This window comes from Neodiprion virginianus, chromosome 7 (genome assembly GCF_021901495.1).
Source record: "Neodiprion virginianus isolate iyNeoVirg1 chromosome 7, iyNeoVirg1.1, whole genome shotgun sequence".
NCBI classification, from domain to species: Eukaryota; Metazoa; Arthropoda; class Insecta; order Hymenoptera; family Diprionidae; genus Neodiprion; species Neodiprion virginianus.
Window position 1 is genome coordinate 21,894,416 of NC_060883.1, and position 25,740 is coordinate 21,920,155.

Genomic DNA, 25,740 nt, shown 5'->3' on the forward strand with positions numbered 1-25,740 from the left:
TTGTTCGCTCGGTGTTCATCACAATTAAAAAGCGAAACTGTTATTATAAAATTTCGAAAGTTTTCTTTCCACTCAACTTTTGTCTCGGTTTACTTCGTCGTTCTCACGTTCTCCTGCTACAGTTCGCATACTTCCGTAGGTGTGTATACATTGCATCAATTTATGTTTTTTCCATCTTTCTTCCAAATTTCCATACGTTATTAATTAACCGCCAATTGTTACAAAATTTGTTCTCAATTTTTTTTCATTCTTTATTTTCCCATATGAAAATCAGGAGTTCTTGAAACGAAAATAACAACAAATGCATCTTCAATGAGACTGTCGGTAGTGCGAAACTTGAAAATCTGATTTCTTCTCAAAGTAAAATAATTACGCGTATCATACATATGATTTTCTGAAAAATTCATACATATGATGATTGAATCTGGGCAATAATTAGAATGCTGTTGACGAATCGGATGATTTATGCATTCAGTGTTATTATACGTATTTATAAATATTAACGAAGAAATTTCCTCGTCCTCCTTATTTTATATTCTTATTCTTCTTAAATTCATATATATTTAAATTTAAATGAATAACCTATGCATGTAAAGAACCCTATTTCAGTACGTATGCAATGATTGCTTACATACCTTCAATTACACATATCGCGTCGTTTGCAATTAAAAAATCGTATTCACACTCTGGGGAAAGCGAACATCGCGATTTGATTAATCATCGAGCGCTTTTCATTGGTACTATTTGTCTTTAACGACAGAACGCGGAACGTGTTTCTGGCTACCGATGGCAAAGAAAATTAATTGACGATGAAAATAAAGTAAAATCCAATATGAACAAATTCAAACGGCTTTGAAACTTCGTTATTATACTTCGATACTTACGTAGTAACTTTTACAAGTACTTTGCGAATGTTGGCCAAATGTACGTGTATATTATTTATTTATACTATACTTTTGATTCGGTTTATATTTACTCGCATCGAACTGAGCGACGCTATTGACCCACTTCTGTCCTCCTTATAAATGTGTATGTATTGTATTATATAACATGCATGAATAAAAATATTGTGCATTGTGTCACAGAGAGTTATTAATTATGCGTTGCCCTAGATTTTTATTCCTCTTTTTCCATCTGCCCGAATCATTACTTTCACGCGACTCGTACAATATGTATACCTATTTGTATGATGCATATGTTCATAAGAGGCTCCTTAGCCGTCATTATACGAGTATAATATGAGCGAAAAGCATGATAAAAATGAGCGGAATGACGAAGTGTCTCAATCGAAAATGGATTATGCCTGTCTAAAAAGGTGGTTTCCAGAGAAGATATTTCGTGTAAGAATAAAATAAAAAAAAAAAAAAAAAACAGAAAAAAATATTCTTCGTATAAAAGTGTGAAATTTTTCCAAATCTCCGTCGACAGTTCTTCCTACTTTTTGTTAAATCGACTACGTTACAACCGATTGTGATTTAATGCCTCAATATATAACGTATCCGATCAGGTGACGGCTCAACCCCACTTAGCAGCTATGGTGTAAAGCGAGCGTAGAAGTTCAAGGGCTCGATTATCAGCGGGCGATTCTGCTTCTATAGACAGTGAATTGTCCGCCTCGGACGGATCGGTGTCGTCCGATCTGATGATCGGGGCCGGAGGATCGGTGGTGGGCCTGAACTTCCGGCTCATTCTGGAGCGGAAGGTTGTGACGGAAACTGGCGTCGTGGTGTCGACTATTTGGAGATCGCCACTTCCGGTTGAGACGCGAAGGTTGCTGATGCCGTTCACGATGTCGCGGGACTCCTGGGAACTGAAGTCATTTACGGGAGTCCTGAGGAGCGCGTCGAGTAGCTGCTGCCTCTCCTGCTCCATGGTCTTGTTCATGGGTCCTTTGCAGTGGCTGATGAGAAGCAGCACGAGCTGTCGAACGGTGGAGTTGTTGTCAGCCTGTTTCATCACCCTCATCAACCTACTCGAGCTGGTCGAATTAAGGGCCCCGAAAATTTCTTGGGCTCTGATCACCTCGTTCTCGGTAACGTTGAGGGCGCTGACACTGAGGCTTGGACTCGTTGCCGAGCTCACTGACGACGTGATGGTCGTTACAATGCTTGAATGTGTCGTGTAGCTCGGTGACGGCGTCGCTGTGTTCTCCGAGTAGGTCGTTGGTAGCAGGGTGAACGCCGTTGGCGAATCATTTTCACTTTGAGACCATCGCCACTGGGAAGAGTCGGTGGCCAGAGTTTCCTGACTTGGAGTCGGCGTCGTCGTGCCGAAGACGGCGTCTTCACCTAAGCCCGTCAGTCCTTGGTTGATTCGTTTCGGATCGAAGAAGACGGTCGTTTCCCAGAGCCTCGTAACGGTCGGCGAAGCGGTCCAGTGAGTCGTCGACGGCTGCTGAGTATACTTCTGCGGACCGTTTTCAGTCTGTAGAGTCGTTCCGGCACTCGGATAGTCCGTTGTGGTGGTGGTCAGTTGAGGCTCCGGGGATTTTTCCCCGCTCCAAAGATCGTTGAAGCTGTTGCTGTACGTAGAGTAGGCACTGCCAGCGGTGGCCAGCGACTCGTCGTTGTGCCTCGGACTCCGTGTGGTGGTGTCGTAATAATTTATCCTAAAGGGTCTTCGGGTAGTAGTGAAAAGCTCGTTGTCATCTTGGTAAGCGAAGGAGGTGGGATTCGTGGTGGTCGATTCCTCGGTTCCGAATTCTTCGATCGGTTCCGGGGTGATGACAAAGTTGTCGACGTTTCCGTAGTCCGCGAAGAGGTTCGTTTGGACTTGATCATAAGACGCGGGTGTCATCTCTGGGACGTATCCATCTCCGATAGGCGTCACACCCTCGGGCTTCACTCCTTGTCCGTACGGTGAGTGAGTGAGCGCACTATTGTTCTGGAAACCGCCGAATCGGTTTCTCGATTCCACCGCGCCAATTGGAACGTAGCTGTCATAGTCGGCAGTCGCAGGAGCACTGGGTCCGCTAGCCTCGGAATTGTAGTTGAAAATACCGTCATTGCGGGATGATCTGAACGCATGATTAACCTCCTGGGCGATATCCTTTCTGGCCTCGTCATTCGAGGATCGGAAGTCACTTGACTGAGCCTCGTTCAACGACTCGTCAATCACACCCGGGGTAGTGTACAAAGTTTGATACGTGGTCTCAGCGGGTGTGAAGAGAGTCTGAGTAGTCGCGGGGTATGGAGTGGTCAGCTTCTTCCTTCTCGAGGTCTTCGTCACGTCGGAAAAGTCCAGTACCTCGTCCTTCTCCTTAGTCGCCGATGGATACTCGTCCTGGGTGGTCGGGTAGACAGTCGTGCTCTCAGTGAACTCAGACCCCGTTGATGTGGGAGGTTCGGTGGGTCTGATTTCGGTCAGTACCTTCCTGAAGGTTTCGGGGTCTTGGAGGTAGGCGGATAGGGCGTGAGTAAAGACCTGAGCGAGCTCACGTAGTTTTGGGTTATTTTTGCGCTGATTGGTCCCGCTAACCGGTCCCTGGCTTTGCTGGAGGTCGAGGTCATTGTCAGGGTCGTCTTCTTCAGCCAGCCTCGTGTTAGTCGTAACATCTTCTACCGCCTGGATGGCAGAATTGATATTGAAGAGGTCAGAGTACGACTTGACGGTATTTTGAGTGAGCAGGTTCGTCGGGAGTTCAGCCGATGCGGATTTCTCCGTAGTGACGACTGCCTCGCCTTCCCCGTCGCCTATTCTGACCGCAGTATCGGTCGAAGTCTCATTCGAGTCAAAATTCGAGTCGCCAGCAGTAGCGAAATATAAAGCCAAAGTGTGCAAGGTAGCTGGACCGGAAGAAGGTGGAATACTGAGTCCATCTCTAGTTCCATTGTGCACTCCAGTAGTCGGCGCAGTCGCTTCCAGCTCCTGAAGAGAGTGCAGCATGTCGATGGCGTGCTCACGCTCCGTTTCAGCGATCTCGTGACCTGCTCCTGTCCTCGTCTGATCAGGAATAGTTGGTACCGTAGCCGTGTACACAGGAGGCTTGCTGGTGGACGTCGACATAGTCGTAGAATATGCGTAGTTTTTGGTAAACGGAACGTAGGGTCCGATGGTGGATCCGATCTTGCCGTACTTGTAAGTGAAGCTCGTATCGTAAGGGCTCAAACTCTTCCCGGTGACCGGAGATTGGTAAGAGTTGAATGGTTCAGTGGTCAGAGTTGTTCCTTCTGTAGTAAAGGCCGCGGAGTGCCTGGAAGTGGTTTGATCAAAGCTGGACCACGTCGTCGAGGCCTCGGTTGCTGTCCCGCCGCTGCCGCCGAGTCTGTACGTGTCAGTATTGACATACGGTCTCTGGGTGGAAGGAAAGTTGGTCGCCTGAGTGTAGCCCTGGGTATAAGTCTCCACCGTCGTTTCCGAGCTTTGCTGGCGGCCGGAACTCGCAGTTTGAGGATTCAAATATGGCGTCTGGGTCGCGGTGTTGTACCGGTAAGCATCGGTGTTTACGTAAGCTCTTTGAGTCGTAGTTTCGAGATAGGGAGCTGGCGTGGTTGATGTCGTCCGGGGCACAAAGATCGGTGCAAAGGTCGGAAACGGCGCTTTCTGAGGAGTCCCGTTCTGCCCGAAGGCGTCCTTGTATCCCTCGGTGCTGCTGACCTGGTTTGGTGAGTAAAAGCTGTTGAACTGGTTGTACTGGAAGGCCTTGTTGTACCTGTTGTTTCGACTCGTGGCGAAGGCCGCGCTTTCCGCGGGTTGTTGGTACTCTCTGAACGGACTGGCGGTCGTCGTCAGTTCGTTAAAGTTGTTCCTTGACTCGCCAAAGGCCTTCGGATTCCTGTAATTCACCTTTTCATCTCGGGGAGCGTTGGAGTTTGAAGTGACACCAAAGTGGTCCTGGAAATTAACCCCTTGCTTTGCCTGACCAGTTCGAGTGTTGAAATTCTGTCTAACATTCTGCTGGTTATCGATATTCGTATCGCCCTGTTGATTAAAGTTGTAGGTCTGAGCGGACTGACTGCCTCTAGACTGCTGCTGTTGACTAAATTGGTTCCCATTTCTTCCGATCTGCTGCGAGTTCTTCTCTCCACTCTCATTTTCAGCCTCCTGATTCTGGCCGAATGGATTGGTCCGTCCGTTCTGCCTTCCATCATAATCGACGTTCTGGTTCTGCGTCTGGTAGTAAACCTGCCCGATATTTTTACCACTAGCTCTGTGGAACTCCGAGTTCATCTTCTTTGCCTCTGCACGTTTCCGATCATCTTCAGCTAGCTGCTCGGCGCTCTGCTCGTATAGTTCAGGCGACTTCCCGCAGTCCACTTTGAACCACCAATCGCATATCAGCTGCGACTGTTGGAATACCGTGCCGTTTGGACAGAGGAACGAGATCTTCCTGCCGTTGTCGCAGATGTGAAAAACCTTAAGAGAAGAAGAATATCGAAAATGAGAAAACTTTCCCAATCACATTGCTGTGGGATCTGAACTATCTTGAATGGAAATCTCCCGAGCTCACCTGACAGTTCGTTTCCGGATCCGCGTAGTAGCCACCCTTGACGCCTCGGCAGCTGAATTTCGTGGCTGGAATCGTGGTCAAAACGGGAAAGTCAACACCGGGTTGTCCCATGACTCCTAAAGGTGTTAAATAGATTTATTTTCTGTTTTCTACTAGCGGTACTGACGAATTTAAGAATTCTACGATCGAGACAAGATGCCAAACCGAATCACGCGACGGTCATGCGAGGTCAAGGAGAGGAGTGAAATTTGGCGCAAGGTCAGTAGCCATTTCCACGTGTCTACCGTTTCAGAGAAAACCAAATGGGTCGCAGAGAGACGTAGGAAGTTATTTGAAACACGTGCGGGATTAACTACAACGCGCCCAAAGATCTCATTACTGATTGTATTTAGAGCCAATCTAGCCCTCACGAAATTCACATCATACCAACGTTGAGCAACAGGGATTAGTAAGCCGCTCTGATTAAATCCGACGTTTTGAACGTCTAATAGCCATGAATCGTTGGCGTGGATATACTGTTTCTTCGAGCGGTCACGAGGGAGAGACTAATACAATTAATGGCTCATGCTGGATTAGGGATAAGATAAGAACGAAGGATCATGCACGTGCTGAAGATACTAATGATGAGTGACAAACCCGCGCCCTTGAGCCACTCCTTGAGCAAGTCCTCGTTGCCAAAGAAAACTAAGAGACGATAGCGATTAAGAGGTGTTCGAATGGCACTTAGGCCGTAATAAGATCCGTGGTGATTGTGGCATCAAACCTTGGTACATTAGGTACTCGCCATTCTTCGCGGGCGCGAGCCGCTTGACGACAGTCTTCAAGGACTCGACATCCTCCTGGGACGCCTCGACACTGGCCAGATCCAGTTCCGTCAGGAGCTCGGGCAGTCTGCCTCGCTGATCATCGTCCTCACCCTGTAAAAATGCACAAGAATTAAACGGAGAAACACGATCAGTTGATGAGAAACGAGAAGCGAGACACCAGCGCGTGCGAATAATTATTTCCCAGTGTTCCTTCCTCTCGGGGAACGAAGTCCCAGGGATCCAGGAAGTCGATCAAACCGCTTCCCGTCGCTCTCGACTAGGTTATATAAACACGAGCCGGATCGGGTAATCCTCGCAGAACGAATGACGCTCGCAGGTTGTTTCCCAGTTCAGAAAGCCAGACTCTCGTACGATTACTCGACAGTGCGCAATGCTGATGCTTCCATCCCACCAGATGTGACTCGGTAGACTACAACGAGGATTAGGTACTGGAAACACGCGAAACCTTTGTCAGCGAATAACGGGTCGAGGGTGTCACGCATTTTAACGAGATATCCAAGATTCGCTTCCCCGAATTCACTTACATACCTAACATAAATCTAACCCTCTCCAAAAAACTGGATACTTTGAAAACGATTCCAGTTTCTAAATACTCTTTATTGATCAACACTACGTTACCAATTCCAGGACGAACGCCACATCGTTTTTTTCAATTCTTCAACCCATCTTTAAACCTCTGGTTATCCATTTCTTTCGCCTTTCCTGCCGGTATTCCTGACGGCAGTAGCTAAACACCCGACTTCACTGAGTCTCTAGGAATGTGAGTCGTCGATTAGATTTCGCAATAAGGAGTCGAGGGATCGAGGAGTCGTCCACACTCTCTCGCTCCGTTCATCGCTCCCGCTACTCAGCTCCCATCTTTGAACGCTCTCCGCGAAGAAGCTGCTGCGTTCACACGAGCCAAAGCAGAGGAGCCCGGCAAGCGTGCTCCAGATTCTTCTCGGCCATCTCAAGGTCCAGAAAAGGAAAGGCCGAGATCCCCCTTTGGTCCCAGGTGGAGAGTATCTTCACCGCTAAGCGAGCCTCGCTACCAATGATGCAATTAGTCACCAACCTTGCCGTTTATCATCCATCAAGAATTAAAAGTTCACTGAATTCTAACGGTTATCAAATCGATTAAGTTTAATTTTCACCAGGAAATCGATTTCGAGTTTCAGGCGCCTCGAAGCATCCGTGGTAGGTACAAGCTCCGGGAGTTTGAAAGGTCGCGAATGGCGTCAGTTTACGATGAGTCCGTGAATCCGTGAACCCCGCATCATCATCCTCGTCGTGATTCTCGGTGTGCGAACGACTATTAGCATTTCGAAGAAGAAGGAGGAGGAGGAGGCTGAAAATGTGCCAAGGCGAAGTCGAGATTTCATTCGCCGATTATCGAGCAACGGTCTGTATCGCGATGCCGCGAATACTCGGTCAGAAGGCGATGACGTGGCCTCGGCTACGCTTAATTGCGTAATTCCGTTCTGCCCCTGCCGCTTAATTCCGAACCTCTCAAGAGTACAGGTTCTACCGGTTCATTGCGGTAGTGGATCTGTCTGAATATTTACGAGACGCTCGAGACGAGAGCTGGGCGCAAGCTGTCCGGGAATTATAAAATAGGTACTCCGAATGCTCCAGTTGTCCTGCAACGTCCTCGAGCAAATGCCTCGAACCCGTCTCCTCCACAGCTTAACCGCTCCTCCGACAGTTTTACTTATTCTAATTTCTTCCGTTTTATTTCCCAGCTCGATGAGCGCGCACCGTGTTTTTTGTTTGCCAACTCGGTAAACGAGTCCCTGTTTCTATTTAAAACGAGACAAATTTTTATCCTAGAAAAGCTGCGCAAGGATAAAAGCTCGAATCGAAAATACACGAAAAAGTTGGAATTGATCGATCATTCTTCTTTCAGTCGTTGTTTGTTATATCGCTCATCACGCGCCAGACGACCTGATTATAAACTCATTGTCAGTGTGTAACGTGCAACCCGAGATAATTACACCAATGCCGGAAGACGCCGACTGGCAAACAATGGCTCGTTTTCGGCTATAACTTACAACCCATGCGTGTAAAGCGAACGCGCATGGCGTAGGTGAAAAATGTCTCTGATCCTCTCTACCGATTATTTTCGTCGTGATTACTCTCATGTTCCTGTCTCAACCCTTTCAGTCAAAGAAGCCACTACAGCGCCACCCTTGATATTTATCTTTTTCTTTTGTATTCAATACGAAATCTTGCATTTTTTTTTTTTACATAATAAGGTAACTGAATTTTGCCTGACCGAAAGTGTTAAACAGTCGTCAGAAAAATATATCTAAAACAAATTTCAACATCAATAACATGTTCGAAAAATCCCAGCACTCCAAGCTTGGAGGTTTTTTTTTTTTTTTCATTTCCCCTTATACTGCATAGTATAAGTTCCTGACAAGTCCTCTTCTCTTTCCGATTTCCATCCTCCGGGAGGAAACTTTGCACCCGGTCGTGTTTACGCAACGATCGGATCAAAGGCGGATCAAGAAGCGACCCTACTCGTAATTCCGATTGTCAAGTGGAACAAGACCGGCGGCTGCTCGTAAGAATTCAACGAGGCGAAACAGCGATCCGTCAGAGACAGACTCCGAGGGACGATCCCCGGTTGACGTGGTTCCGGCAGGCATCCTGTTCTCTTCTCTTCGCGTGTTTCGCCCATTGTTCCATGACGGATATTTCTCGCGCACTGACCACTCTACCGCGGCCCCTTTCTCCACGACCGATAGGCCTCGCTTCCAGAGCTTCCCGTTCCCCCAAACTTCACTCCGAGCTTCCTGTCTATGGACGTCAATGTTCAGACTGTCAAACATTGCCCCATTCGACGCCTTCCATTGTCTAGCCACTCCGATGAGAGATATAATCGATAAGGCGGGTTTCGCAGAAACTTGGTTTTGAGAAAGCCGATTGGCCAAAAATGAATCCTTTATCTTCACTTTGCTAAGAGATAGTCGTAAGTCAATTATTTATCGAATTGTTACGCAGCGCAGGTCTCTTCAAAAAAATACAAAACTATTTATTTCTTCATTTCTGCAAAGATAATACTCATAGCTTACAAATATAATTTGGTAAACTTGATAAGTACTCGATGTGCAGCGACTATCTTGTAATAACTTCATGAAATGTATTAAATTTTGTCCAACCAAAGTATTTAACATTACAGTAATCTTGGATGCCACTAATTCGATTCCTTTGAAAAATTTTACTCTATATTTCATGCCGAGATTTGGCAAGAAATTCGTTTCACGAATTTCAAGATTGCAAATTTCAGGTAAACACAAAATTGAAAAATCCATCATTCGTTTGTTGCATGAATGTTTGAATAGTAAACCACTGATTCGCCGTCTAACTTTAAAAAAACTTTCGGACAATTTTATTTATTTATTTTTTTTTATCATTCCTGAGAGGATGAAGTCAGGAATGTGAACTGAAGGCAGTGCGTCAAGTTAAGCCAAGAATGCTTTATATACAGATCACAAAAGTATGCTAGAATTTATCGGCCCGAGTTCCTGAGGGACTCGATGGAATCTGAGAGGAAGAGTATAATACGATATATATATATAAGAGTATATATATATACAGACATATATAGATATATAATATCTGTATAAATCGTTTTTTTTTCTTCCTCTCAGATATATATTGTATATATATTATACATACATACATGTAATGCTTGTGCTATGTAAGGCCGCGGAGGAAGAGGTCGTGCGAGTCACATCGACGGATCGATATGTACATAATAGTATGTACCACATATGTATATATGAAGGGAACTTTCATCTTATCATATCGCGAGAGCTTATACGGAGCTTATTCGATTCTTTACCCGTCACATACAATCCGGCATGGAAAAGACCCAAGATATCAAAAATAGGTATTATATCCTCATACGCGTCGTTGAAGTAAACGGTCATTTTCGCAATGTGGTGAGAATTCGTACCAGATTTGTAAAAAAGCTTCGTATCACATGGGGAAAAATTTCGGTGCCCCCCCTTTTTTTTCTAGAATACTTAATCGAAACTTTTTCTTTCGTCGCTATAATTTGTTCCAATTTATAATTTTTAATATCGCAGAATTCTTTGTCTCTCTAGATCGAGTTTAATTATTATCAGTCTGGCAATAAAATGGTAAAAGAATTCCACGTCAGAAGAATTATTCAAAGGGCGTACGGGAAGAAAAATTGCTGGAAACGAACCACTCGGCAAAAACGGAGAAAGAAAGCTGGGGCAAAAAAAAAAAAAAAAAAAGATAAAGAAAAATCAGCGAGAAACTGGAGCTGAATTTTTTGCATTTCGTAATCGATTCGCTGATCTAAAAGTCAATTCCTTATCTTTGTTGTTACTGGATAATATTATTTACACGCCGACGATGCAGAAGTAAATTTTCTTTTTATTCTTCAGCATCTTCTTTAACCCCTCTTCGAAATCGTCTCACATTTCATTAACAATCGATACTTGCAGCTTGATTTTAATTTCAACTAAATTCAATTTCTTATGATGAAAGCTAGGGGGGGGGAGGGAGGGAGGGGGGAGGGGGGGATTAATAATTATTTACCAATGCTAAAATATTACCTTTGTTTTGCAACGGACAGATGCGACGATCGCTGCGAACAGACCTGAAACAGAAGAACGAAAATGAAAGCGTTAATAGTTACGTTACGCAAGAGATGAAGAGGTTTAAAAACGGAGTACAAGCAACTGAATTGAATGGTGATGAAAGGGGTTAAGAATAATATCTGTCGATCGGTAGATCGTTTGATGGATTAGCCGTTCGAGCAGACTCGTCGGGAACCTAATTTAATCCCGACCAAACGGAGATTGCCCGAATCGACGAACGTAATCCGTTTAAAGCTGTGTACTGCTGTATATATAGTGATACGCTCTATGCTGTATAATCTAAGATTCGCTTTATCGTCGGAAGCGAAAGAGCAGGCGAGGCTTTCTGCGTTCAGATAAACGAAAACGAAAAAAACGCCATCAAAGTTACGGTCTTGATTTTTTATTATTTCCTCTCTTTTTTCTTGCCAAACTCATGAATCGAATATGCAAGGCTTAAATTCTTTGATCGTTTTATAGACCGACTCGCTACGTAATTATTGAATAGCTGGATAAATTCCTTTCAGAATTAACGTGCAGTTGAAAAAGGAATACATTAAAACAAATGCAACAAAAATTAAAAACGCAATTAACGTGTAGGTAGGTGTAATAAATTTGAAACGATTGAATTTTAACTGCGACTCGGAAGGTTTCTGATAAAAATATATCACCGAAAAATCGGTTGAATATCGATTTTTTAATTTAGAATCTTTAAAACTTTCGCACGAAATGCTCAATCTTCGAAAAGAAATCGAAGAAGAAGAAAGAAAAACCGCAAAAAAAAAGAAACTGCACATCTTCTCGTATAACTCGTAATAAAGTAAGTACAGAAAATAAAAGTGAAGGGAAAACTTTCTTGACCCCGTTGTTTCTCTGGTGCGAGTTGTAAAAGCCAGAAGAAAGTTCGAAAAGTTGCGTTTTCTCACTTCTTGTTTTTCCTTCGCACCCTCAGAGTATTCGATTACCTATCACCGCGAGATTCTTTTACAGGCACGCGTTCAAATTACAACTTGTATACATATATACATCGTATAAAACATGGCCGAACAAAGTGGAATTTCGTTTCTCGATGAAGGCTGGAATATTTCTAGCCATTCCCGTGTCTCCTTTGTAAATACATATTTTTTTTTAATTTTTAATTTTTTTCCTTTCTCTCCCTATAAAAGCGTCCTTATTCTCCTTCCTTCTTTTCCTATACTTTGTTTGTTACTTTTCATTTTTTTTTCCTCATCATCTCATCCCCCGCTTGTTCCCGCACACTTTTATCCCCTTTATCTTCACCCCTCTTCCCGTGTAACACGCTTTCTTTCTTCCCTTCCCCCTTGCAGGACTCTTCTTTCTCTTTGACTCGCTTCCTTTTTCCTTCTCATCTCGGATAGCTGTAAGAAGATATTCCCGTCACCGGTAGTTTCAGCCTCGAAAACTTGCCCTCGCTTGGATAGAAAAAGGATTCGATCCCCTGCGAAAATCACACCGAGGATGAGATAACGCTGCCCTATCGATAACCCGGAGACGGATTTCGATCGTCCTCGACGACATGTTCGGGAGGCTCAAACCCGATCCGCCTTTCCCTCATCGTCGGGGATTCGGCAGGGAAACAAGAAGTTGAGAGAAATGCAAAACAAAAAAAAAAAGATGTGAGAAAAACTTTCTCCTCAAATTACTTCAAATCTTAATTTTCACGCGCTTTCGCGATCTTCATCCCTTAATTGCGAACCCTTGAAGCGAAAATTAGCGGATGAACGAACGTCTTGGCTGGTTCAAAATTATTATCATTATTATTCATATCTCTTCAATTGTAATTAGCACCGTATCTCAATTAAGCGAAATTGAGGTTTATCGAAGCGCGTTGATATCGTCGATTAATTAACAGCAATCACATTAACCTTTCACGCAGTTCAAAATGTTTCACAAACGTGGGTTTCATAGCTTTGACTCATCTCCCAGCAATTCTTCTGACCTGATTTGTTTTTTTAGATCGATTTACAAACGTTTCCAATATATTTCCACTAACGATCCATCCGAATAAAGTTACATCATAATAAAGTATCCCTAACTCGAATTTTACGATAAAACTTTATCGACTGTATGAGATGCATAAGTTTATCAACTCTTTCCTAAGAAACTTTTTTTTTTCACGAAGATAAAATACTACGACGCACTTGTTACAACCATCCAGCTCAACGTTCCGCTTCAAATATATTCAATTCTCAATTTTCTAACGATTGGGAATAAAACTTTCGTCGACAATTCATCGTTTACAAAAATATGATGAGGTGAAAATAAAATATCTCATGGAATTCAGAACCGAGATAATAAAGTGTGACTGGTTTTAGTTTAATGAGAAATAAAAAGCTGCAATTAAGCTCAGGTGAAAAAAAAAAAAAAAAATAACAACGACAGCAGAAACACTCGAGTAGTTCGTGATATATGTTGTGTGTTTTTTTTTTTTCATTTATTTTTCGCCAATGCTAAAATCTCGTTTAATTAAAATCAACTTGATCAGCTTCGTCCATAATTTTTGTTGCTTCGACCAATCCTTTGTTACATCACTGGCGAAAGTGGTAAGTTCGAGATTTTCCTTTATTCCTGTACCTACGAGGATCTTTTCCTTCAACATAGCGTTAAAATCGCAAATCCGGAAACGGGATACGTTCAAAGTCCGGAATAAATTCTCAGCGGTGGTTTGGACGCGAGCCAGCGTTCTCTAAGAAGAATTCCTACTCAGCTTCCGTTTTCTCCCTGTACTTTCAGTTCTTCTATGCGCCCCAAGCGTCGTTATCTCCGCTCGTCAATCCGCAAAACGAACCCATGTAATCGCCGTTTGAGTTACCGCCAAGTAAACTAGGCGGAACAGAATTATCTCGTCCCTTTGCGAGGATCAACGAGGGTGGAAAACAGGGAGGAAATTAATCCGGCAATCTTGATCCGACGAATGAAACCATCCGCCGAAATAAAAATGAAGCAAAAATTTTAACGCCATAATTTACCGAGCAAAGAATCTTGGTGGTAAACTCCGGTGAAGGGAGTCAAAAATCTCGACTCAATTCGCACCGGCAATAAAAGGCGAAAGGGAGAAAGGAATTGCCAGCTTTTCCCACAAATTTATAACCACTTTGTCCTGCTGTGTTGAATCGTGGTAAGGGAAAAAGGAAAACTCGACGCTCAAACTTCCGAAAGGGAAAAATTTCGAAAGGGCGTAACTCCGACAAGTCAAAGTTCCAAAATGCGAAAATGCGAAAATTTGAAAATCCGAAACATCTAAATTCACAATAATCCTGTGAATTTCCGCCTCGGTGAAATTTCACCACTTTGATCTTTCTTTGTTTTGAATTTTCGATATTTTTATTTTCGTAATCCCGGTCATTCCGATCATTAGAAACTTTATTGTTTCTCCAAAGTTTGCTTTCTTTACTTCAAGTTTCGCCACCAAATAATTCGAAACTAGAAACTTTGGGAACTTCAACCCCAAAAATTCTGCTGGTCTTTTTATTTCACCCGAGTATCGTCCCACGTAAATTTGATCCTCATCGAGTGTATTATTTGACAGATTGTCAATCAAGAACAAATATTTCTCTCCAACTTCGTCATGTTTAACTGTTGAAAAATTAACATCAGCAAATTTTCACGATTTTAACTCTGATCCTGATCTTAATTGTATATTTCAAATGAACTTTTTTCCACGAAAAGTCACTTCTGATCAATCGCTGATTGTTTTCATTACATTTTTTCAAGTGTCTACTGCAATCGTATCGAATTATTGCGCAGACGCTTTCGATCCTCATCCTGATCCTGCGCCAGATCACCTCTTCGTTAAGTAAGCTAAATGCACGATTTGAGCGCTCTTAATTTTAATCACCACAAAATCGTTCACATCCACTTTCTCCAATTTCACCAAAGTTTCTATAAAATGAAAACCGTCCCAAGCACAGTTATTTCTAGATCCTGGGAATAAAAATCCATCAATTACCAGCCGAGGAATCCTTTCACATTTCGATGAACTTGACTGGGGATAAAAATAAGCGAATATCTTTAGACTCGTCTCTACGAGTCAGCTGATGATCGGTTATCGATAATTCAAACAATGTATTTATCGAAAGCGTCGTGTGCAGGATGCAAAACGACGCGTCGTTAAATCATCTTGCGTAACCGGATTGTTTTTTACGCATCTCCATGCGCGTTAAAAAGTTTCGGACTATCCGCGCTGTTGAACCCCGAGAATTCACCTCCGCATATCTAAAAATCCATCTCAAGTTAAAATATACGCGTCAAGTGTGCGTGACCTTTCCTTTTTCCCTCTGCAGATCTCTATTTCTCGATTAACTTTAACACTCCGACATGAATTTCATGCCTGCGTTAACATGATGAATAAAATAACAGCGTTAATTATAAACAATTTCCAAATATTGTCGGAACTTTTTTATATATTTCACTGAGAGAAATTTTAATTTGTTAAAGTGACTAGAAAAATTGATTAAAACAGGTATCGTTGAAAAAACTGTTTGAATATTGTTGGGATTACGAAAAACGAGCTATTGTCGATACTTTTTTGGTAATTTCAACGCATGAACGTATATGAAAATAAGAAACGTGATATTTTTTTATCAATCATTTATCAATAATTGAGAAATAGATTACGAGGAGAAGTTAGAGGTGATTTGAGAGGCTGATTCAACGATCGTGGATTGTTCGGACGGACGGAAATACATTCATCGTACGTTATTCACCCGTTATTACCAATTTCACAGTTCAGTATGAAATTGGCGTGATGAAATTTTCATTCATTGTATCTCGCCGGTGTAACAATGAAGTCTCAATATCTGAGAATCGCATCGGTGTATTAAAAATACTCGTTATACGTAAGTGAGGGGAAAATAAATTATGCACGTTATGATACAAAGAAGCTATTTTCTCGTTATTTTTCTTCCTCTCAAACTATTGAAACTCAAAAATTCACAATTTCCTTTAATTTAATTAATTAAATTTCTGACCAAGTTGGAGAAGAAAATTAAGCATTGAAATTACCCTCAATAATATTTACAAGAACAAATATCGCATTGGTATAAAATTGATACAGATTCTACTTTATAAATATAGTTGATATTGAAAAAAATTACAAAAAAATTAAATCAATCATCTCTTGTATTCTCGGTGCAAGATTTTACCAAGAAAATGAGAATCTTCAAACATCGCGAAAGATCATTCCTTCGCTTTAACGGCAAAAAGGATGCAATTTATCGTTGAACTATCCATAACCATTTGAGCTTTCCAAAGCGCAAGAAACGAGAAAGGAGAAAAAATAAATACTGGTAGAAAAAATCTGCTGGTCTTCGATTACACCGGTGAAAAACTGAGGCAAATAGAAAAAAAAAAAAAAAAAAACAACTTGAATCATAGAAATTTTCTTCACTTCCTCAATTTTCTTTTTTTCATTCATCCTATTTCAATGTTCTCCTTTTTACTTTTTCCCCCTGGTGTTACATCACACGACAGAGGAATAACCGTTTGCACCGATAAAACAGAAGGATAAGAACATTCTTCGGCTTAGTTTTATTTACGATGTGTCTTGTTTAGGCTTTGTTTTTTTTTTTAATTATTTTATTTGTTTTCATTCTGGGTCATCGAAGCTTGAGTTATAGACGTAGCGTGTATCGTATCCTTGAACCGCGTAGTGAAGATCCGCAAGGCAAGGATCTATCCTCACGTTTTCTCACGGTCAGTAAAAAGTGCCAAAGGCCATTCATCTTCCCATTGAACCCTTCTTCCAGTTTCCAGCAGTGTATATATGCGTGTGTCTATGTGTGTTTGTATGTGTATGTATATATATATATATATATATATATATATTAAGGTGAGCCAAGAAAAACTACACCTATCAAATCTACTGTCTTAAAAGGACCTATTTACTGAGAAAAAAATTCTCCCGTTTGGAAAAATTTTCAGCTCGGTTTTAAAAGGTGTTGCTGGCCATTTGAAATTTCCCATTTTAATAACACGCAAGAAATTTTGTTTTCATTAAAAGTGCTATAACTTTCGAACCGTTTGAGATAAAAAAAATTTCAAGGCATATTATTGTACGGCATTGAATTCTTTAAAAAAAGATCCACGATCTTAATTTTCTAGACTCAAAAATTCGCATACTTACGGGCCGTGAAAGTCGAAGATAAGCAGAAATATGCAGTTTTAGGGCTCTACGATTGAAAATATCTATACTAAATAAAAAAACTTAAACTAAAATGAAACAGGGTGTTCGAAAGATGTTGTTCATAAGCTGGACTCGTCAAAGGAGTAGAGTTTTAACTCATTTATTTATTTTTTGTTGCACTCTTGAACAATCGTATTCTTTTTAATTGTTGATAAAATTTTGTTCGTTACAATCAGGATATCACTCGCGATGTAATTCCACTGTTTGCAAACTGGACTGTTTTTGTTCTTCATTTTCTGTTGAAGTTCGATTATAATTTGGTAGAGAAAAAAAGATATCCGGAAATGATAAGGCGGTAATCAAGCGCCGTTTTAAATGGCACGCAACGAGACCCCCATGTTTTGTACAAATACAGACCTTGTAACAGAATCACTCGTCTGTACAGTCCATCTTCACACCGCAGATCGGCGCAGAGAATTAACAAGGTCGTTCTTCCTCAATCCAATCTCTTTTAAATTTTTATCCCTTTTCCTTCCTTTCTTTTTCTTTGTTTACACTTTATACACATTTTCTCCGTACGTTAGTTAAAATTCAAAGATAACAAGTAATTTCAATTGTTCCAAATTTTCTCCATCGAAGGATTCTCGTAATTATTGTATTTTCGGAAATTTGACAAATTTTTGTTTTTCGTTTTTTCTATTTTCAATACTTTTCAACGCGCATTCTCATTATTTCCCGAATCGGTTCTACGTGCGTATTAAGCGAACCTCGAGTCAAACAAGTCTCACACGAAGGAATAACATGCGAAAATGCGAATATATTTGGACAAGAAGTACTTTTGTTAATTAAAGTCTGGAGACTCACTGTTATAACAATAATATTGGTTGGCCAAGTAACTGCAGACTAAACAAATGATTAAACATTTCATTATACCGGCATCGGCCGGGCCACGGTGTCTAACAGGTTTGAACACAACTGCGTTACAATATACCAAAAGACCAAAATATTGTTCGAAATTACGAAAAACGGACTTTAAACAACTTTTGAAAGATTAGATTTACTATTAAATGATGACAGAGCTCTTTTTCAGAGCGTTAAGTTACCTACAAAAATACGTTTCGGTCTTATCAATACAATAATTACAAGTTATAAAATGCCAAAGTTTAAAAAAAATGTACATATCCCATGTTATTTAAATGGGAAATAGAAAAAAGCGGTGAGGCACCTCTAAATATTAATATTGAGAGCTCAAATTTGGACAGCATCTTTTCTTCAAATCAATTAATTTTTATACAGTCAAATATATATTATATATGCATATAATGTACCACGCACGTACATGGAATTATATGAATCGTACATTGGTGGGTGAGCTTTCGGTAAACCAGTCGAGAGGCAGCGCGCGAATTTCCCATGAGGTGGGAATTTAATCGGCTTGAAACGCGTGTGCATTGCTGAGGCATTAATTGCTTCGGTCAAATCCCTGGAACGGTATTCGTTGAAATTGCACGGCTGCGCAAAATATTTGCAATAGGTAAAGTTACGCTGATCAAAGATCGAATTGATCGGTTATTCGGCACATGTTTCATTGCTTTAGGTCGCACGATTTCTCGTCGAATGTGATCATAACGCGCGTTTGATACGTCGACGTAATTTTTCGCGACGAAACGTTTTCGCAAAGTATCAAGACGCTACGAGCTTCGGGTCGCAGGGTGACTGCCGAAAAACGATGATTTTTCTTTGTGTTTCCTGCGACGTTTTGAATGTCATTTCCGAATTCTTTGATTCGTTTCTGACCGTATTCCGTCGCGAGTGACGACCCGTTTCAAGATTCGAATTTACCGACGTACAATTTGACAAGAAATTTTAGCGTTCAAATTTTTGTCGTCAGCTCAACCAACCGATCATCGAGATGCGATTGTACGATGCGCGTCAAGTAACCATTTGGCATGTCACTTGTTTAAACATTATTTACGATGTTGGGATATTTTCTTTGCCGAATGAATACGGCAGTGATGATTATTCAATTTGCATACGCTGTGAAAATTTGTTTACATTGTATAATTTGCGTCACAAATGCAAAACAGTTACGATGTCATTCTGTGTAAACTGTCAATTGTGGTTTAAGAGTGTGCCCTGGCTGATTTCCACGTTGATGTGTATATACATATATATAGGCAAATATGGAAGTTCATGTACTTCAAACGCGAAAAATGCCTTAACAGCCCCATTTTATGTATATATATTATATATACAATTCCGAACGCAAACACTCCAATGCATTTTCATTTGACGCAGGAATCAAAATCTGAGCACCTTTTTACGTTCGGTAAAGTTGCTCAACGAAGATAGAGATTATTGCTGTTTTTTTTTTTTTTTTTTTTGCTGCCGTCAATTAATGCTGGCTTAGCTTGATGTTATTAATAAGTTTTCGATGCGATCTCATTGTCTGGAAAGACAAATAATTGGCTTAACGTAGTACACCTGTCTTAAATTGAAAACACATTAAAAATACTGGAACATCACAGTACGGAGTCGTCCGGAGCTTTCGCTGAGTCTGGGCAAGAGAAGCTGGTATCAGTCGAAGCAGCGCCTCAAAGGTGGCAAGCCCAAGGTGTGGATATCGAGAATCCGGATTGAAAGCCGCTCCGCAGCTGAAGTACAGATTTTTTTAAAAAGTGTTGAAGAAAAATGAAGAATCGACCAATCACTGACAATTACATCTCGCATCCTCTTAAGACCGAATGTACAGAGGAAAACGACGACACGCTCAGCGGCAGTCCGTTAAAAGTCCGGGTTTTCAAAAGACGATGGCTTCAACTATTCTTATTTGCTTTGTGCGGCATATGCAGCAGCTATCAATATCCTCAATTCGTCATCATCAGCCACATAATAAGTCGGTAAGATAATTATTGATCACCCGTAACGGTATTCTTATTCTTCGTACAAATATAGATGAGTCACTAAAATTTGAAACGGAAGCGAAATCAGTACTCAAGACCTTGACTCCTGCTGCTCGTACAGAAAAATTGAGTCCTCAGGTACTACGACGTCTCAACGATGGCGGTAGCATCGACCAACATCATGTTGATGGTAGCCTACGCAGTTTTCCTCTTCCCTGCCTTGTTTTTAATGGAACGGATCGGCCTGAAGTGGACGGTCGTGATAGGAGCCGCATTGACGTGTCTCGGAGCTTGGATTAAGTTCTTTTCGGCAGCCAAAGATCGTTTTCCGCTGCTGCTCACAGGGCAAGCCATGGTCGCGATCAGCCAGGTTTTCATTGCTCCTGTTCCGGGAAAATTGGCTGCATTCTGGTTCGGGAATGACCAACTCGCCCTCGCCACCGCCATCGGCTGCTACGCAGTTCACGTCGGCTTGTCGATCTGCTTCCTGACCGTTCCGATTTTCGTCAGAAACCACGACGACGTCGAGAAAATCGGGCACGAATTGTCCGTCATTTACTGGACAGTCGCGATTGCATGTTCAGTCGTAACGTTGGCCGTACTTTTTCGTGAGTCGTCGCAATTCTCCGCTTACGAAGACGACGAATTCGTTCCTTAACCGATCCTCTTTTCCCATAAAGTTTTTCAGGACGAACCTCCCGCGCCACCAAGCGAGTCGCGGGCGCTCCAAAAATCCACGCACGAGCGTTTCGACAAAGGAATTTTAGTGTCCTTCAAAAAGTTACTAACAAAGAACAGGAACTTCATCATTCTTTGGAACGCCTATGGTCTGATTGTTGGCATATTTAACTCGACGGGGGCAATTTTGAATCCGTTGTTCTTAACTCACTTCAAGGTAACGCTACTTCCGACTCTGCACGTTCCTGCAGTGCCCTCAGTTATATTGAACCCTCTTTCAGAACTGCGAAGTTGATGTAGGAATTTTGAGTTTTTTGCTGTGCTTTGTGGGTGCCATAGGTTCGTTAATCATCGCATCAATTCTCGATAAAACGAAGAAATTCAGGTTAGTTGACCGTGGCTGTGACGCGTAACGACGTGAACGGTTGTAACTACAGCGTTCAACAATTACAGAATGATCGCCATCACCGTGAGCAGTTCGTCCTTATTTTGCGAAATACTTTTCGCTACGACCTTGAATATGGAAATTAAATGGACGGTTTTTCTGTCATATTCGCTTTTCGGGTAAATATATCACTGTGATTAGACTACAATTCAAACGATTATTTATGTTATGCTCACGTTTCTCAGTGTGACTACACGCAACCGTTTCCGTTTCAGCATTACTCTGCTCAGTTTCAGCGCGATTGGATTTGAATTATGCGCCGAAGCGACTTACCCCGAATCTCAGGCACTATCGACAGGAATTTTAAGCACAGCGGGCCAAATATACGGAGCTTCCGTAATTCCTCTTATCCTCAAGGTGATAGACGATTACGGCGATACGGCTGGACACGCGGTCATTCTCGCAATTCTTGGCCTAGGAACTCTGTTGACAATATCGAATAAAATCGATCTGCGTAGGCAAAGAGCTGAAGAATCTGCCACGTGATATAATGCACTGAGCCAAGGAGTATCAGACGAAATAGTCAAATGATTTTGATTATAATAGCCTTCGTCCACGATTCGAGTTTACTTCCATTATTATACATAACAACCGACAAAAGTGATCGATTGAAAATTCTTGCCAAAAGTCGAAAATTCTCGGCATCTGCAAATAAACCATTAGGAATTGAACGTTGCAGAGATCAGGAACCAAGATAATTCTTACTCACCAAGTTAGTTGATTCGTCGTGTTCAAAGAATGTGAGAAGAATTTTGGTGCTCCTAATCCGCACGTGAAGTGTCGCCGAAAAAAATGGAGTAGCTTTCTCGCGTCTCACTTGTGTTTTTGATTTGATACTAATCTTAAGATGAGTTACACGAATAAGAATCTTCATAATCATCTTTGATCCAAAGTATTTTCTACAGTTTATTGAAATTTATTCCTCACATCCCTTCCCTCCCCTTTGTAGAATTCATACAATATCAGTCCTGGATTGAGGAGACTTTCTGTTTCTGCATCCAGGCGGCTCAACGTGATTCTATATTATCTTCAAAAGTTGAAATGGCACCACGTTGGCAAAATGTCAAAGTTAAAAAATCCTGCATTAAATTATAAACGTTGGTCCTGACCGCATTTGGTGGTTTTCTTAACTCAGGTATATTTAGCGAGAAGTAAAAAGAGAACGTAAATTTTGACCCCTGAACATTTGCGCAGTAAGTGTTATAAGCTGTGGGTGCAATCCTCTACGTACACGTGTGATTAAAATAATTTCGATTGAAAATTTTGGTACCCTCAAACTTGGTTGATCAGAAGCTTTGAAAGGCTTCCCTTATTACCCGAATTTTTGATCATTTCTCATTATTTCTTTACGAAATGAGCATCCTTTAAGCGGATTCTTCTGTACATCCGAAAACCGATTGTTCGTAACGAATACGAGATTTTGCATTACCTGTAATTTCGAAATCAAGTTATTTGAATCTGCAAGGCAATGGTCAAATTTACCTGTCCAATCAAACGAAAATTAGAAACTTTTTCATTTTCAAGACTCAGCAAGAGTTTTTCATTCATTGCCATCACGTTGCATTGAAATATAAAATTACTTCATTGGATAAACTTTATTCTATATTTGTACGATTGTTCTTTACATCAGTATAAGTATGAGTGGTTGCCAAAAAACTGAATAACAACCAAGCAGTCTAATTTCTAAGAAATAAGTGTAATTCAAGGACTAAAACTCCATTGATTACTACTGAGACTTAGATTGAAATAAAAATCTGAATGAGGTTAAAATTTCTTCGTACCATCATCCTATTTTCTCAGCTGTTGGTCCGATGATGTTCTACATTATGCCTATTTAATTTTTCAAGTATTCAGTTAATCTGGATAATATTACATGAATCAATTCCGGAAAATTGGAGTTTTCGGGTCCATGATGACGAAAAAAAGGTTTTCAAAACGCCATTTTGAATTTTTTCGATCTAAGATTCGTGGCTTTCAAAAAACACTGGAACAAATTTATTCAGAGAGACTGTGATAAATTTGCAGAATTTCTCCCGTCTTGACGATAATTTACAAGTTTGAAAAAACGAGAAGCTGCAGAGAATGAGAAAAAAAAAAGAATAAGGATCAAACCGACACGAGAGTTTCACAGATCTTCTTCGACCTTTACATCCGATGTAAATTCAATGCAATTTACTAACGAGACCGGAAATTTCTCCAAAAGACGATCCGTAATCCATAAATTACGTGTCGTTGGGAAATTGGTAGCCGTATAATAAAAAGCATGATGAAATTCGTTCAATAGATTTCAACCTTGAGCCGAATAAAGGTATATATATATATACATTGAATGCCTCAGACCGAAACGAAGCAATTTAACAAAAAATCCTTCGATTGCAAAATCATTTTTCGAATTGTTATAATATAATTTTGAATATTCACGATACCTGTTCTATAATTAATTCGTCAGTTTCGCGAGTCGGGTGATAAAAGAAAACAAAAATGTTCATTTATCGGATGATTTATCAATTGAAAAAATATTTGACTGTTCGATTCTCGTACAGTTTAAGAGACGAGTTTGATACAGGAAAAAAAGAATACCGTTTTACAGTTACTTTTTGTTTCGTTTTTTTTTTTTTTATTTACTCGGTTTTTTAGTGAAATCTTTTCGATAATTCAGATTTAATATGGTCAATTCCTCGATGGCGCGTCCTTGACGATTCGCGAACCTTGTCGAATCCTTGAGTTTGCCGGTGCAACGATTAATCGAAAACAATGGCCTGAAACGTCGATTGAGGACAAGTTTATGCGCGGAAGGCTAAGAATGACGGAAAGTAATCAATTTTCTATTAAATCGATTATTTTTTTTCGGATGAATCGAGTAGAATCGATTATTTTTCAAACTCTATCAATCGACACATTCGATTAGTTTTCCTCGCGATCGTTTTTTGTTTCCTGCTCGTATAAAGGACGCATTGCAATATCAATTTATGCGATTAAAGTATCGATTATCATCATTGTCTTACATACCAATTACCAATTTGACATAATAAGTGAACGACAAATGAATATTTTCACCTAAAATTGAAAAATATTTTCAATGAAACTACAAATTATCGAAATAAAACTTTTCCGCTATTAAGACCGCATACTGAAATTTACGAGATTTTGGTTTCGAATGCGCCGTTTCAAAAAAAAAAGTTACAAAATATTGGATTAATCGATTCATTTTTACCAATGTAATCGAATCGTGTTCGATTATTTTTAGCTTAGTAGACATCGCGTTTAAAACAAAACGCCCGTTTTATTACCAAACCTTCAAGCAGCCTTCCGAAAAATGGATGGATGCCCGTGTAATGTAACCATTGTAGAGAAATTATTTGACAGGTGAAATAGACGCTCTGTTACTTGACCTCGACTAACGTCTTCGCATTATTCAAAAGCATCGACTCGAACACGCACGATATTCCCATTTATCAACGCGGCTTCACGAGACCTCATCTATACGACTACTAAAAGCGAATTTTCACCCTCCTCACCCTCCTGGCCGTGAATATTTTTTACTCTTCTCTTCTTCTCCCTCCTCCCGACATCGTTTTCCCAGAGATAAAAGTGCGAAATCGTATCTCGGACAGACCGTCGTGCAATTTCTTACGTGTAAACGATTCTGTGTACATACATATATTCGCTCCTTTTTTTTTATCTAATTGTTTTTTTTTTTTTTTTTTTTGAAGTACTCATATTTTAGAATCCTTCTTTAAAACTCTCCTCGCGAATACAATTTTGAAATGATAATCGAATTCAAGCCTGATCAAAGGTTCGATTTCATTGAATAATGTATCAGACAAACGAAGAAGCTTGATTGCAATCCCGAAGAATTAGCCGCCGAGTTAAGAGAAGAAAGCAATTCCGTCTAATTATTATGATTGGATGTACTTACACAAAAGTGTGAATAAATTGGGATCCATTGTCCCAAGTAAATCGCTGCTCAGACCTCCTGAAACATGAAAAACGAAACACGTGGATTAATAAAAAAAAATATAAGGAATAATTATCGATAGAGGAGAAAATAATAACAATAAGAACAACAATAATAATAATAATAATAAGGGCGCACGTCTCTTCTTCCCCCCTTGAAGGTCTCCATATTTATTCTTGTCGATATCGAATTACACAAAATATGCGCATACAAATAAATGACGATTTATTATTCATCAGCCAGAGGAAGGTTCGATTGTTCGTCGAGAATAATGGTTCGGTTAGAATCGGTATTGCGGCCGTTACAGGCAAACGAAATACGGCATCGCTGTAACAATGGCGGTTTTAGCTGGCGCGGCGCCTCAAAGTGCTCGAGACGATTTCGGAACAATTGGAACAATCGAAATCCCATGCATAGGTACATATAATTATCAACGCCTCGTGTTTTCGCCCGGAATTAGCATAAGAGGATTGCAATTAAGACCCGGGGAAACCGGCTTTGTTAAATTATTCAACTTGGTCCCAACAATTCGTCTCGCTTGGTAATAATTCGGATTATACACGTACACTCGGCACGGTAAGTATGCGGATGCTGTTTCGATAGATCGTTACGAAATCGAGAAAACTGAAGCTGAACCAATCGATCGTCGTATTGTTCAATTTGCATGCTGAGAAAAATTTCATTTGTTACGGTAACTAGAAAAATTCAGTAAAACAGGTATCGTTAACAAAAAGTGT

At 40.8% G+C, this 25,740-nt stretch overlaps 1 protein-coding gene and 1 long non-coding RNA gene across 6 annotated transcripts in view; one reads left to right on the forward strand and one right to left on the reverse strand.

Annotated features, from left to right (window-relative positions):
• Positions 1-254: 254 nt before the first annotated feature.
• The window catches only part of LOC124309343 (mucin-4), a 108,523-nt gene continuing 83,037 nt past the window's right edge, over positions 255-25,740 (reverse strand). For 2 of the 5 annotated variants that reach the window (XM_046772927.1, XM_046772926.1), the window contains 6 exons: positions 24,965-25,021; positions 10,851-10,894; positions 6,213-6,366; positions 6,086-6,133; positions 5,450-5,565; positions 255-5,355 (listed from right to left, as the gene is read on the reverse strand). In XM_046772927.1, the coding sequence (XP_046628883.1) occupies positions 1,516-5,355; positions 5,450-5,565; positions 6,086-6,133; positions 6,213-6,366; positions 10,851-10,894; positions 24,965-24,992 (4,230 nt within the window). In that variant the 5' untranslated portion in view covers positions 24,993-25,021 and the 3' untranslated portion in view covers positions 255-1,515. Of the gene's footprint in view, positions 5,356-5,449; positions 5,566-6,085; positions 6,134-6,212; positions 6,367-10,850; positions 10,895-21,425; positions 21,459-24,964; positions 25,022-25,740 lie in introns of those variants that run through there. The other 3 variants (XM_046772928.1, XM_046772929.1, XM_046772930.1) reach the window with 3 other exon arrangements.
• LOC124309351 (uncharacterized) lies at positions 20,920-21,323 on the forward strand. The gene is made up of 3 exons (XR_006909223.1): positions 20,920-20,985; positions 21,054-21,164; positions 21,261-21,323. It is a non-coding gene; the product is annotated as an uncharacterized LOC124309351 (long non-coding RNA).